Source organism: Danio rerio, chromosome 13 (genome assembly GCF_052040795.2).
Source record: "Danio rerio strain M-AB ecotype USA chromosome 13, GRCz13ab, whole genome shotgun sequence".
Lineage (NCBI taxonomy): Eukaryota > Metazoa > Chordata > Actinopteri > Cypriniformes > Danionidae > Danio > Danio rerio.
Genome location: NC_141033.1, coordinates 38,884,968 through 38,901,451, shown reverse-complemented (window position 1 = coordinate 38,901,451; position 16,484 = coordinate 38,884,968). Strand labels below are relative to the sequence as shown.

The 16,484-nt window shown below is 37.4% G+C and overlaps 1 protein-coding gene across 7 annotated transcripts in view; it reads left to right on the top strand.

Moving 5' to 3' along the window:
• Window positions 1-16,484, top strand: part of slc8a3 (solute carrier family 8 member 3) — a 95,122-nt gene that overhangs the window by 25,768 nt on the left and 52,870 nt on the right. For 6 of the 7 annotated variants that reach the window (XR_015505195.1, XR_015505194.1, XM_087278066.1 and 3 more), the window contains exon 2: window positions 602-2,458. Coding sequence is in view for 5 of the 7 variants with exons in the window: in XM_087278066.1 (XP_087134192.1) it covers window positions 687-2,458 (1,772 nt within the window). In the remaining 2 variants the exon portion in view is untranslated. 7 annotated transcript variants of the gene reach the window in all.

Genomic DNA, 16,484 nt, shown 5'->3' with positions numbered 1-16,484 from the left:
ACACTTAAGCTCATCTTTAAAAATGGAGATTGCTGTAAACTTGTTTCTGTGCAGTGGCGTGCTTTATAAAGAAAAAATTACTTGAACTATATTTACTTTTGTGCGTGCATTTATTTATCTGTCCCCACCATCTTGTTTATTTTTATCTGAGAGGAAAACAGCTGCTTTGCCAGATTTGGTTCGAAAAAGTTGCATTGTTGTTATTATTATCAAGTTACCTTAAAATCCTTCTTCACTAGGCAGCATGTTGGAACGGAGCAACACGCTGCCCTAGCTCTGTTGTTGATGTTTTTCAGTGCGTCATTTTGGACATTGCTTATTCTGGCAACATTCACACCTGCTGAGTGAGGCCTTTTTGCTTTCTGCTGTGTGGCCCTTTAGTAGTTCACATATTATATCACACACGCACTGCTCACAAATCTAACAAACTATAATGCCTTTATGTGCAGAAATCTCAGGTTCCCATCCTTGCATTACTTTTGCACTGCTTAGACTCTCAGCTGCCCATGCCAGATGCCTTTCCTCCATCAGGAAGGTATTGTTTGTGAAGAGGGAAATACCGATTTCTTGTTCTCACTCCCTGCTTTTTTTTCTTTCACAGGCGGCGAGTGGAACCAAAGACAGCCCAGTGCTGGATTCCCGAAGGACAGCTAGAGAGCACAGACCCTTGAGGTGAAGGAGGGTGCATGGATCGCTCAAGGACAAAGACTTCTGCCTACCTCTGGTTAGGCGTAGTCTCCGTGGCAACAGCCTTTCTCTGTGCAGAGGCACGAGTCACACCAAGCCCGCCTCTCACAAACAACACCACATGTGTCGGGGAAACGGATCGATGCAAGCCTGGCATCATCTTACCCATCTGGTACCCTGAGGACCCTTCAATGGGCGACAAGATCGCCAGGGTCATAGTGTACTTCGTGGCAATGATCTACATGTTCCTGGGGGTGTCGATTATTGCGGATCGCTTCATGGCTGCTATTGAAGTCATCACTTCCCAGGAGAAGGAAATCATCATTAAGAGGCCGAATGGAGAGACGACGACAACGACAATCCGAGTGTGGAACGAGACCGTGTCCAATCTAACGCTCATGGCGCTGGGCTCCTCGGCCCCTGAGATCCTTCTCTCTCTCATTGAGATTTGCGGGCACGAGTTCCACGCTGGCGAACTCGGACCATCCACCATTGTGGGCAGCGCTGCCTTCAACATGTTTGTGATCATAGGCCTGTGCGTGTCTGTGATCCCAGAAGGGGAGGTCCGGAAGGTGAAACACCTTCGTGTGTTTTTTGTAACGGCTGCATGGAGCGTGTTTGCCTACATCTGGCTCTACATGATCTTGGCCGTGTTCTCACCCAACGTAGTCCAAGTTTGGGAAGGTCTTCTCACCTTGGCGTTCTTCCCCATTTGTGTGATCCTGGCGTGGGTAGCCGACCGCCGGCTTCTCTTCTATAAGTTCATGCACAAGAAATATCGTACAGACAAACACAGAGGTGTCATTATCGAGACGGAGGGGGATCGCACGAAAGGCATTGAAATGGACGGGAAGATGATGAATTCTCATTTTATCGACGGCGGAGCTGCTAGTAACTTAATGGGCCTGATTGAGGGCAAGGAGGTAGACGAGTCTCGCAGAGATATGATCCGCATCCTAAAGGACCTGAAGCAGAAACACCCAGAGAAGGAGCTGGACCAGCTGGTGGAGATGGCCAACTACTATGCACTGTCACACCAACAGAAGAGCAGAGCGTTTTATCGAATCCAGGCCACGAGGATGATGACGGGTGCTGGAAACATTCTCAAGAAGCATGTTGCCGAACAGGCCAAACGCAGCGCAAGCGTTCAAGAAGTTCACGTAGAAGAGCCTGAAGAGTTTGTGTCCCGTATTATGTTCGAACCGGCTATTTATCAATGTCTGGAGAACTGCGGTGCCGTTCTGCTCACAGCTGTACGCAAAGGGGGGGACATTACTAAGACAATCTATGTGGATTATAAAACAGAAGATGGCTCTGCGAATGCTGGTGCGGACTATGAGTTCACAGAAGGAACTGTGGTGTTCAAACCTGGCGAGGTCATCAAGGAGATCACCGTCGGAATCATCGATGACGACATCTTTGAGGAGGATGAGCATTTCTTTGTGCGTCTCAGTAACGTTCGTGTTCTTGAGACTGAGGATGAGGTGCTGTCGCCCAGTAGCCTGCCCTACCCCAAGGCCTTGATAGGGTTTCCTGCTGTTGCCACGGTTACCATCCTCGACGATGACCATGCAGGCATCTTCACATTTGAAAGCGATTCCATGCACGTGAGTGAGAGTGTGGGCATCATGGAGGTGAAAGTGCTGCGGACATCAGGAGCAAGAGGGACAGTCATCATTCCTTTCCGCACAATGGAGGGACTCGCTAAGGGTGGCGGAGAGGACTTTGAGGATGCTTATGGAGAGCTGGAGTTCAAAAACGACGAGACCTGGTAAATATGCTGTATTGTACTTCATATTTTTTCAAGGCTAGAGGGCAAAGATGGTGGAATTTAGCAAGAACAAAGATACACAGTGGAGGCTTTTGGATTTACTTTGTAAGGTTGTATTGGATGACAGTATTTCATTGCAGAAATGTTAAGCAAGTGCCATCTGCACACAGATATAGCTAAAGTTAGCTAACATTACATTTATGCATTTATGTAGGCACCAGCAGGTGTCAAGGTGCTTAGTTAATGAATGGATGTAGACACACATATGATTGAAAATCACATGGACATTTTTGTCAGCTTATAAGTCTTAATGTTTAACAGCATATCTATTAGTGATGTAACGGATCACAAATCTTATGGTTCGGATCACATTGGTTTTTTAATTACGTATCGAACCATTTTTTAGATCAGCCAATGACAAATGTAATTTGCTTTCCATTTATTATAAAAACAATACTGCAAGACTCTTTTGGTTTCAACAAACAGATCTTAGAAGCTGTCATTTTATAAAAATGAAATGAAGAAATAATCAGCTGAATAAAAATAAACTGTAAAATATTCAGTACTGTGAAAAATTCAATGTTACTACTACTGTTGTTGATAACGTTAAATGTAGAAATCTAACTATATAACTTGTACAACCCATATATATCTTTAGTCTCATTTTCTATAAATGATTCAGTTATTCACTCATAAAACATCATGTTTCATTGCTAGAGGTGTCATTTTTAAAGAAATTATTTTTAATGGCTGGTTGTCGCCACTTATTAGTTAAATAATGTAGTTGCTGCCTACAACTTTCATTTTTGGACATCGTTAAATGCATACGACAGTGATTTTAATCGTTGCTAAAACATCAGTGGTTTTATCTAAACTATCTCAGTACTTCTGTGTTATTTGACTGTTTGTAACTTCATAACTAACTCAGACTAAAGACTCAATCTCTTGCTTGAATTTTACGTTTTCAGATTTGAATGCATCGAAGGATTAATAAACGTATGCGAATCACCATCATTTATAATTCATGTTTGTGGGTGTTAAGATCCCGATCTTTTAATGATTAATCATGCAGATACACAGAATGCATTAATGCAGGCTAAACAAGTAGTGACATAAAACACCTTTATTAACCTAAGAAACCCACCACATCCCGAATGACCTGTCACAACTTATTCTATTGTCATTATATTTTACAGGAAAGCCTAAATGCTTTCATACATGTGATTTGAATGACGCGAGAGACGATCTCTCTGCGATCATTACAAATTTAGGATTAATCTATCTGTTAAAAATTTTATTAATTCGCGGGTCACATGCGTTTCGAACCATGGGTTGTGATTAGTACGGATAACGGCTCAACCGCTACACCCCTAAAATCTGTTGTTTTATTATACAAAACATCCTAAAACTAGAATGCTTAGCTAACTAAAAAACCACGTGAGCTTGAAGTACACATGAAAAGCAAATAAAACATTGATTGGAAATTGTTTTGTGAAATATAAAAGGTATTTATAATATTGTGGGTTTTTTTCACATCAAAGTTTACCAGAACCAAACATTTCATGTGTGTTCCACATGGGCTGCACAATATATCGTTTGAGCATTGATATCACAATGTGTGTGTCCACAATAGTCACATCACAAAATCTACAATGTTGAGTTATGAATATAGCTGGCCAGAATCTACAGGTCAAAACACATGAGATTTGAGGAGACACTGTAGAATCATACAATTATAGAATGAACATTTAACATTTTCTTGTGTTTTTAAGGCCTATGTGAGCATTTTAAGAGAACATAAAGAGCATAAAGTTAAAAAAAAACATTTTATTGAATTATTTATATGTTTTAGACTATATTATTATTCAATTTCTGTTCCTGAACACTGTTAGACGCTTCCCAGAAAACCATTAAAACTCTGTTTACTTCATTTTATCAGTTGCTCCATTGTGTTTCTTTATGACTGTAGTTTGTTTATTATATGTATATAATAAATTACATAAAAATATATCTATATTTCATTTCCATACAAATCATCCCAATCAATCTAAAGCAGAGATGGGCCAAAGTTGACCTTTGGTTTGGCCCGCCATCCCATCTGAAATAAGAGGGAAAATGATGGAGAGTTGTGAATGCCTTTGACAGAGATCGTCATTTTGAATTTAATATATCTTTTGGTTTCTTTGTTTAATTAAGGAGCTACAAAAAAGCCAACTAAAATTATGTTACATATTAATCAGACATTTAAAATGTAAATACTGTCACTTGACAGATAGTGGACAATGCACAAGACATAGGTGAGCAAATCAAGGCAAAGGCAGGAGTAGCTTGACTAGTGTATTCAGTATTGAGCTCTATTGTGTTATAAAAGGGATTGTTTATCTTTTTACTATAATAAGTTCATTATAAAATGTTAAAAATTACACAGTACCATCATTTACCATGTTTTAAAGCTACTTTTTCAAGTTAATTTTAAATAATAAGCAAACAAATGAGAAAGTTTAATGTAATACGGTTTGGTTTATTTAACTTCGCCCCACAGCCCTTTGTACCTTTTGGCCCTTTGTAAGAAAAAGTTTGGTCACCTCTGATCTAAAGTAATGGCTTTATATAGATATATTTATATAGATATTAGATATATTACAGGGACAAAAGAAAACATTGCAATGTCAAAATTTTTCAATATCCTGCAGCCCAAGTTCCACATGTGATTTTCATGAGTTTTCTGTAAGGGTTTGCTAGAAATCTTCTTTGCTTGCACTCTACTTTGCTTATTTTGATATTTTGTGACAAAATGCTAAGACATTCACACATTTTCAACCATGTGTGATGCTGTTTTATAATATCTGTAGGCAAGTGTATGGAATTTGACCTGTTACCTGCTGTTAATATTCAGTCTACTTTAAAAATAGAGTGACATGCAATATGAGTGTTGTGCAATTTAATCACTTTTACATATGTACAGGTTTCGTATTAGGCACACTATTGAGGTTTAAGGAATGGTTTTTCTGAGATTTCTCTTAGGAATGCTGGCGTTTAATTAATCCAGTTCATTCATGTGAGATTTGGAAAGAGATCCATTAATACAGTAACACAGACTAGATAGAGACAGCGAGAGAGACGTGTGGTGCGCCGGTCCAGATATGCTACAGGATATTAATAGTGCAGTTAGAATATTCACAGCATATTTCACACTCCAACCCACCCATGGTCTATATGTAAGAGTATGTGAGTAGCTGATACATAATGTGTTCATGGACTTTTTTTTCTTAATTAACATCGTTCAAAATTATATTTATAGACATGGGAGTATGTACATCTTATGTTTTATGTCTGGTCACCACTGCAAGTGTTTGGAAAACTCACATTTTGTCACTTTAAGTGGTCCTGTGGTGACACCAATGAATTTTTTAACCCCAAATACCGCAAGTAGGAACGGAATTAAAGTGATATCATGAAACATGCATGCGCTATAATGAATAAAATAGTTTTATATGGAGCATAGCGTGTCATATTCCAGAAGACGTGAACTCTTCAGACTTATTTCATGTCATCTTCCCATGTGCTTGTGTGCATTACCTAGAATGCTAAATGAAGAACTCCATTCATCCACATTAAGTGACTGTTTTAACAGAATTACAGTGTTTCTAAACTCACTTCAAAAGAAGTTGTGTTACTTGTCATTAATATGCAGCTGTGTTCCTCCTGGCTTGGAATCTTCTTTTAATTGTTTTTGTTAATGAATAAAGAGGAACAGTGTGTGTCTGAACGCAAGATTACAAGTCAAGTTTTCTTTGGAAACAAATGAATACTGTTATTCAGCATGGATGCATTACATTGATCATAAAGGACCAATGATGGGAATAAAGGCGCTATCAATAAACAGCATTACCAATGGGGATACTTTTTCAGTAACGAGTAATCAAAACAATTACTGTTTCCTGCGTTAACACACCATTACTGACAATAAAATGTGCGTTACTATAATTGAGAAGCAGTTTTCATGTGAGCAGCATCTCTCTTTCTCTAGGGTGTGCGTGTGTATATGTTTGGGGCTGTTGTGGGACAAATAACCAACTAGTAATGATGATTGGTGTGTCTGTGAACGTGGTGTAACTGAGAGTGTGAGATTGGCTTAGATAGACTACATTTCCATCATTTGCCAATCAGAGGCAGAGTAGGGCGGGTGTTCACACAAGCACATGCTCAGTCAATGGCACACCAACAACCAAAAACAGAACGATTGAAGGCTTTAAACAATTTTAAGCCTTTAAATCTCACTTAAAGCTGTATACAAGTGTCTTGAAAAATATCTAGTCTAATATTATTTACTGTCATCATGACAAAGAGAAAATAAATCAGTTATTAGAGATGAGTTATTAACACTATTATGATTAGAAATGTGTTGAATTTTTTTTTCTCTCCGTTAAACAGAAATTGAGGAAAAAATAAACAAGCGGTCTAATAATTCAGACTTTAATTATATATATATATATAATTAAAGTCTGAATTATTAGACCGCTTGTTTATTTTTTCCTCAATTTCTGTTTAACGGAGAGAAAAAAAATTCATATATATATATATATAATATTATATTTTAGTAGTTAACAGGCACGTCCAGATCCGATTTTGTGATCTTTCAATCAATCAGAATCGGACATTACCACCCATTTATTTATATATATATATATATATATATATATATATATATATATATGTGTGTGTGTGTGTGTGTGTGTGTGTGTGTGTGTGTGTGTGTGTGTGTGTGTGTGTGTGTGTGTGTGTCTGTGTGTTTGTGTGTGTTTGTGTGTGTGCGTGTGTGTGCGTGTGTGTGTGTGTGTGTGTATGTGTGTGTGTGTGTGTGTGTGTGCGAATGCCTTAGTGCCCTCACCAGTGCCGATATACAGCCATATCACACTGCTACGAGTGTGATATTGCGTTTATACAACAGTATGACGGCATAATTGTGTATATAAAAGCAAAATCAAACATGGAGAGTCTCAAAAACCCTTTTGTATGAGGAACTACTTTCTTCCGGATTCAAATCATAAGCTGACAGTTAAACAGTTGAGTGTGCATCATTTAAACTTTAGATCTGTAGTGTCTGCTTTTTGCTGGTTGTATGTGGGCAGAGTAATACACAAAGGGGAAAGAGGCTGTAGGAGTTCTGATATTGCAGAATATTGCACAGCTATCAGCCAATCAGATTTGAGAACCAGACAGAACTGTTGTATAAATATATATATTCAAGTCCTGAATGGGTGGTAATGTCCGATTCCAATCGAGTTTGAAACCGTGAAAGATCACATAATCGGATCTGGACGTGCCTATTAACTACTAAAATATACTCTCACATTATTAAAGATGTAAAATAACACAAATGAATTGAGAGTTTTGAGCTTCAGTGAGCTGACAAATCTGAAGATACAGAGACAAATTGCTTGTCATTGCAAACTTGCATAAGGAACAATGCGTCTAAAATGCGAGAGTGCCATCATGTTGAGAGAGTGACAGTTCAGCTGGCGTTGTCCCGTAAAATGTGATGCAGGTATCGTGACAACCCTAGTACACAAATAGCAGGCACCATTCCTCAGTTATGGCCGAGCCAGTGGATTGCTATAGCGGAAAGAAAGTTAAGTACGGACATCTGCATCTATCATAACCGAGCACCTGCTATTGCCACCAGCAGGGTTTAAATCACAGACAGCCTAACCGATGCACTAACTAACTGGATTATATGCTGCTGTCCTGCCTTCTGTTCTGCTTTAATAAAGGTCAGCAGTCAGCACATTGCAGATATAGGCAATCTGTCTCTCTCTCACACATTTGTAGTACGTACCTGGAGTCTTATGTCACTTTTTACTGACCTTTAACACTTTATAGGAAAATGAGATGGAAGGAATGCAAGATATTTAAAGAAAAAATATTCATCAGATGACACTTATTTTAAAGCTCTTCTTATATTATCTCCTGCCATTTTGTTTTCTAATGTATTGTGTCATTGTGTGAGTTTAGAAGCATGTGCACGTGCTGAGATGTTTTCTGTTCAGTTCAATTCATCTTTATTTCTAGGGCGCTTTTACAATGTAGATTGGGTCAAAGCAGCTCACCATAGAAGTTCTAGTCAAATTGAAACTGTCAGTCCAGTTTTCAAGTTCAGTTAAGTTCATTTCTGTGTGGTTTGATTTTCACTGCTGAAAGCCAAAACACTGAAGAGCAAATCCATCGATGTGCAGCTCCACAAGTCCCAAAACCAAGCTAGCCAGGGGCGAGGAACAATTCACCAATTGACGAAAGTGGAGAAAAAAACCTTGTTCAAACTATTAAAATGAGCTGAAAACAACAGAATTCTTAAGGTTTTTAAATTCGTTTTAGTTTTTACTATATTAAAAGATTATATATAGATTTTTTCAACACATATCTAAACATAATAGTTTTGATAACTCATTTCTAACAACTGATTTATTTTATCTTTGCAGTAATGCAGATGACAGTAAATAATACTTTGCCACATATATTTCTAGACACTTCTATACAACTTAAAATGACATTTAAAGGCTTAACTAGGTTAATTAGGTTGACTAGGTAGGTTAGGGTAATATATAAATATATATTTTGCTGCTTGTTCAAACTACTTATATAAAACGAGCTGAAAACAACACAATTCTTACGATTTTTTAATGACAACTTAATTGTTTTATGTTCAAAACTACTTATATTTGTTATGTTGATTAAAGGTGCAGTAGTTAATTTTCTTCAGAATTTTTTTTGTTGTGCTGGTTCAAAGTCTTTTCACAATCCAATAGAATTAATTAAATAAGATTCAGCTTTATTGCTAAGTGTGCTTCATACACACAAGGAATTTGTTTTGGCTACAGCAGCTTCCAGTGTACATAAAGTGTCAAAGTAAATGATCTAAATGTATTTATGTGTATTTTTATCTTCTGGGTCATGCATAAGACTAAAAAAGTTCATCCAAATATATATTGTCGGGCCGATAATTCCCATAGTTCTGATAAGTAGCCCAAACTGTCTGTCAGCAAATATAGATTTGTACAACTGCGCACCTCTGTTCATGCAGATCCACCATCAAACAACTGCTGAATCAAAAAAGATGTTCAAATCCTGAATCAATATTGGAGTTACTTTTGCATGCTGTAGGAAGGATGACACCATGGCTGAAGTATTTCTTTTAGACAGGTAATGTTATGTTTGAAAACTATTTTAGTCAGGCAAAGCTGATAGAATCTGTTGTTTTATGAATGGGTTATATGCACAGAAGTGTTGTTCAGCCACTGAAATCTCCCAGTAAAAGATTGATGTGACAATGTTCAGTTGCATAAGAGACCTTTTACAGCATCGATAATGTAGATTTTTATTTAGTTTAACAATTAAACATAAGTAAATAGCGCTATTCCACCTAGCCTGCTTTACTGAGCTGAAGTTGGTTTTATATTCACATTGCTTCATTTTTAAACAATGAAAACCTGTGACGCCCTTTCTACATTGTTTACCGTGCTACTCTGAAAATTCTGTCTAAAATAGTATGTAAGTATTATTTTTTAATAAGTGAATTTCCTGCACCCCGCCGGCCAAGCACTAAGCACCAGCTATCCTTGCATGCATGAAATATTACACATTATGATAATTTTTTCTTGAAAGCGTGCTAGATGTAATACAGTTTTTGTTCAGAATTACAGTATTAAAAAGTACTAAAGTTTTCTAACTGGCGAATGACAAGATCTAGTGGGTCTCTGTCATCTTTAATGTGCACGTTCGCGATTTCAGGCGGCATGGCTTTGGATGGGAGGAGAGGGGTTTTGTTTGAAAGATTATGCTAACTGGTTAGCATTGAGGCAGATCACCTTCTGCACCTTTATTTGTTTTTTATTGGGACAGCATGAATGAGTTGTCAAATTTTGCATGTTTTACACTGCAGGTTTCCACACAATTCATTCATATTTTCCCAACACAAATCAATTAAGTTAACTTTACAGATTTAACAAATTTAAGTGGATTGAACATAAAAAATCGAGTTGTCCCAACAAAATCTCAATTATTGTTTCAGCTTATTTTAAATAAGTAGTTTCAAATAGCAAATAAAAGTTTTTTTGAGTGTACAGTGTTAATTTTTTGAATGTGTAGTGTGTGTGTGTGCGTATGTGTGTGTGTGTGTGTGTGTGTGTGTGAGTGTGTGTGAGAGAGAGGGATCTCCTTCTCGGCTGGTGCTTGCTATATTCCCATGATGCTGCAGCACGATGCACCAGAATGCACCAGAAACCAATTTTCTTTCTCTCCTTCGTTCTCTCAAGTATTTCATTTCAGATCACTAGGACTGTCTTTCTGGCCCAGTTTTATCGACTCTCATTTATTATACCGCTTACGTTGGTCTTGTGTTTTTGATAGCTTTCGTTGGCTCGTTAATAGTTAGCTGCGTTTGTAGTTTATGCCTTTAAGCATTTTGAGTCAGCTTAGTTAAAGCAGATAAAACACAAGTTACTTTCTAATTTTATGAAGCTGTAGTTGTGGTGTGTTTGAGTTGTTGTCATTTGAGACATTGTAGTTTGTGAGTTTTCTGTGGATACATTAATTAGTATGCAGTAGTCATTGTATTAGTATTTTAAATTCAGATGCACATATCGATTGTTAATAATTAAATCAGACTTTACTTTTATGAAAAGTGAAGGCAAAGGCATCCAGACATGGATTCAAGGCCTGGAAAGTAATTGGGCTGCAAAATATGTTGTTTAAGCATGGATGTGTGAATATGCAATAGTCACATTGCAGGACGTGCAGTGTGGAGTCAGTATTAAAGATGACCAGGTACAACAATTGAGAACACATGCAAATTTTCTGTTCAATCACACTAAAGTGTAAGTTTATCAATTACTTGTGTTTTTAAGGCTTGTGTGAACATTTTAGATGAGTTTAAAACATTTGGGCACAGGGTATTATTACATTTGGAGCTTTACCAAAGATTAATTCCATTTAATCTTTACACAATGAAGGATATACAGCTTTAATGTACATTTGATTATTTTATTTCTGTACCTGTATACTTTTAGACTCCTTTATTTGTATGTTTGCTCTACTTTTTTATCTCTGCTTGTAATCCGTTTATTATATTTTTTGGCCTACCTTACAAAATGACCCCAGTCAATCTAAAATTATTAAGTTAGTAATCTTGCTAAAAATCGCAATATAATTTGCAGAAAATGTAAATATCGCAATGCACAGTTTTAGCCCTAGAAGGTAATTAAAAACAGTGCTTAAATAAATGTAAAATAAAATGTATGGTTTTATTTCAACAATTGTACTCAATTGTAAAAACAGAATTAAAAAATGTAAAGTGTATGTTTAAATCTTGTACAATAACACTGACAAATAATGCACATTTTATCAATATCTCAGAAACCACATTTGAATATCACCAGCATTGAATTTAGCAAATTTTATTAAAGTTCTTTGAACATGACTTTTTAAAATGGTTAAAATGTTTGAAAAGTACAGTAAGGACTGATGGAAGAGACTAAATTATATGCATTTGTTTATATGTCTTTGTAACCAAAGAAGGCTCACACAAATTTCAAAGGCAGATACAGATTAGATGAGGGCCTGGTGTGTTGACTTTAATTACAACCGCTGTGGTTAAAACCCATTCTTACACTGAGGTATAAATTACAAAGGTTTTAATTTAAGTAGAACCTTTATCTTCTTAACGTAAAATGAAATACTATAAATTCACAAATATAAAGCAAGTTCACTAACTACAGTATGTACAGTTATTTGTGATTAGTTTTTAATATTTGCATGTGCGCTACGGAAGGAACGTTACACTTCTTATGGGGGCCCTTTTATTAGGTTAAAATCTTAATGGTTTATGACAGATTTTACAACATATGATAGAAAATTTATAACAGAGCTATATGATTATTATAGGCTTCTTGGCATTAGTTGGGGCCCCCTAATTCCCTGGGGCTCTAAGCTGCTGCTTACCTTGCTTATTGGTTAAGTCTGCCCCTGTATGTATAAGCTGTTAAATTGCATCACATTTTCCACAAAATATTGAGTAGCACAATATTTTAATGCTTATAATAACATTAAATGATAACAGTCTCATGTGGTTAGTTGCAGTGTCTGGAGGTTGTGTGTTGCTAGTTTTTTGTGCCAGTGGTTCAGTCGGTGGCATGATGAAAGAAAAGCAACAGCACAAAATGATCTGTATCATTAACCTTCTGCCATGATTCTTCTCTGCCCTGTTTTCTGTCTCTTGGCTCCCTTTGGACTTTCAAACAATTTTTGTAAATCTGTAGTTATAGCAGGGCTGCACAGTGTAATGAATCATTTAGATTAGTAAACAACATTATTAATTTATTATGATGAATTGGTTGGGCTTCTAGAGAATATTTAGATTTCCGTATTGAACTAACAGGCAAACATGTTATTAGAAGTAAATGAGCTGCTATGAAGTGTAATAAACAGAGAGGTCGTGATCAGTAGGTCTTTGCAGGCTTATGGCGTCTTAATATTATAAATTGAAATCCAGAGTACAGAGATATGTGCCTGTGATAAATTTGATTTTGTTGATTCTTGCTTGTTTTGTGGCAATTTAAACGTGAGATGTAAAGTGTGGAGCATAAAAACATGTTGGACTTTATTGTAATGACATAATTACTTATTTGGTTATCAGGGGTTTTATTTAAACAGGAATAAAAGAGGGGTGACTCTAGTTTATTTATTTTAACATTCAAATGAAGTGCAGAAATATTTGAAGCTTATGTGCATATCATTTTTTTACCCTTGTGTGCTGTTGGGGATGTTTTCATCCACTCTTGGGTGATTTTGAGTCTTAAAATTGGCCACAACTTTCTCTGTGTTTAAGCTAATAGAATGATTTTTTGTGATATATCTTATTTTGAGACATGTTTTGGAAAAATGCTTTTAAAATCTTCAAAAATTCAACAAAACACTTAAATTTACTACCCTTTCGTCATGTTGATGGGTGTTTTCGCCCCATTGTTCCCATCCCGTGTGGCAATGTTGTGTCTTGTCTGTGTGTTTTTGTTGCTGATTGCTGGGGCTCTTTTGTCTCCCTGGTCCCACATTGCTCTAATTCAAGGGAAAGTTGAGAGGGAGCTTTTTTTTGCCTCCCTTTCCTGAAATGTATCTTATTTCCTTTTCTAAATGCTACCTCCTGTGACCTGTCTTCCCCTGAAAATTGTGATGTCTGTGTACGGTCGGGGGGTTCAATTTCACTATACGAAAGTGTATGTGACAAATAAAGGCCTGATTTGATTTGATTGCCTTCCATTATAATGACTATTTTGACTGTGAAGCCATGACACTTAATAATCCTGCATTCTTGATTGTTGCTAGTTTTCCGTTTTTTTTAATAGTTTTTTTCAAGTTTTTACTGTCCAGAAATATGCTGTGTTAAGTGTAATGTATTTTTGGTTTCTTTTTTGCTTAGTAAGTTTAACAAATACCATGCATTAAATGGCCACTTTATTAAGTACACCTTACTAATACCGAGTTGAACCCATTTTTGCCTTTCAGAACTGCCCTATAGAGCCCATATTATACATGAAATAGGGTCATATCTTGGTTGTAAGGGTCTCCAACAACAGTTTAATATGCATGCAAGGTCAAAAAACACTTTCATGGTCTTATAATCTGCATTTATTTTTACCTAATTATCCCAGCGACTCCTGTATGAATCGTCCAGTGATTCATTTGTTCCCAAACCCCTCCTTAGCGCGAAGCTAATCTGCGCTGATTGGACCAATGGCAGTCTGTTGCGATTGGTCGACTGCCTTCAGTCAGAGAGTGAAATGCCCAACAGCTAATCAGCAATATAAAAGTAATCACAGTTCATACACGCTCGATAGTGTAGGCGTGGATTTTAGCTGCCGGTGGGTCAATGTAAATACAGACTATGGACTTGATAATACAGACGTCTATCCATTTTATTGAGCAAAAACTCCAAAAACAGTTGAGGAGATCTCATAGCTTGTCTCACTCTGCTCTTTTCACAGACACACACACACACATATTGCACACACACACACACACTTAACCCTGCTCCGGACGACAACGCGCTCGCACACACACACACACACAAACACACACACCTCTGGACGACAGGGCACGCACATGCACACACACACGCACATACAGACACACACACTACTCCTCCTCCACGAAGCTCCGTAAACAAAGCAGCACGCGTCGCGTTTTAAACGTGGCTTTGCACCCGATAGGAGAATAAAGCGAGTTAACCTGATACAGTACACGCGGTTACAAGTAACAAATCACAACTAAATACATTTTCAAGCTAGAGTCAACGAGGCACTTTTAATCGCACGTACTTACACTTGAGAAATGGAGGAAGAAACCCATCCTGACATCCAGCAGTAAGTTACTCTTTACTGATCGTTCCTTTAACAAACGCTGATGAAGTATTCTTTGTAGCATGTAGTTTCCAGAAGTTTCCAGTAGTTTCCAACTGCTTGGTTATAATGCTGAGGTTTCATCTTTGGGTAGAGACTCAATAATATCCATCTGCAGTGTGACTTCAATCGACCGGCATGTTTGTGTGTGTGTGTTTGTGTGTTTCTGGGTTTCTATGTCAGAGGGCGGGACCGCAGGTTTGAAATCTCCCGAGTTTGCGCGTGCATGTGAATGAGTTGGTTTCGTTAGTACGTCATGGCGAAACACCTAATGACCTGGTATCAAGGCGACTCGTTTGAAGCACTATGAGTCGACCCTTTAATAGATGAATCAACAGTTTTAAACACTGTACACTAACAGATTTAAGCCTTAGCTGGATACTTCACTTCACTTAGAGCTGTGTTACAAACTACATGGAAGGGCATTTTCAAAAACCCATAATATGGGCTCTTTAGTTCTCTGTGGCATAGATTCAACAATCTACTGAAAATACATACACCTGTATTGTTCCAACACATCCCAAAGGTGCTCTATTAGGTTGAGATCTGATGACTATGGAGGCCATTTGAGCACAGTGAACTCATTGTCGTGCTCAGGAAACCAGTCTGAGATCATTCGCACTTTATGACATGGCACGTAATTGTGCTGGAAGTAGCCATCAGAACATGGGTACACTGTGGTCATAAAAAGATGGACATGGTCAGCAACAATACTTAGGTAGGCTGTGGCGTTGACACGATGCTCAATTGGAACTAAAAGACCAAAGTGTGCTAAGAAAATATACCCCACACCATTACACCACCATCACCAGCCTGAACTGTTGATACAAGGCAAGATGGATCCATGCTTTCTTGTTGTTGATGCGGAATTCTGACCCTACCATCTGAATGTCACAGCAATAACGTGTTGTGCCTAAATGCATCAAGTTGCTTCCATGTGATTGGCTGATTAGAAATTTGCATTAACAAGCAGTTGGACAGGTGTACCTAATAAAGTGACCGGTGAGTGTATGGTCCAGTAATTAGCTGTCTATTTTATAGCCATTTATAAACTGACCACTATGCCTGTATGTTTTATTTGTAATGACAGTATTTTAAAGACATACAGTGCTTTTATTGTACATGCTGCTGTGTTATTTATAACCCTCAAACTGTCTGACACGGTTCAGAGAAATGCATTTAAAGACACTGTATTGTCGAGGATCTTTTAGATGGCCTGTGTTTGTGTCGGTGTGAATTTGAGTTCACTTCACTCTTGTTGTACTAAATTGACTCCAGACTTCAGCTTGAACATTTTGGTGACTCCTGTGTGCTGAAAGATCCCTCGTGACAAAGAGCGAGAGAGCAGAATTCCTGAATAATGGATTGAGCAGCAGAGAAGATGAATGATGCAAATGGTAAATACGTTCGGATATCAAGGAACTCTTCCTCCAAAAGTGAAAGTTCTTTCATTTAAACATCAGCCGCTGTATTTCCGACAAAATGGTAATGGTTATAATCTAATCTAATCTTAATACATATTTAACTTATTTAATATTAGGTACATACAGTAGGCTGACTGACAGATGTTGCTGGTT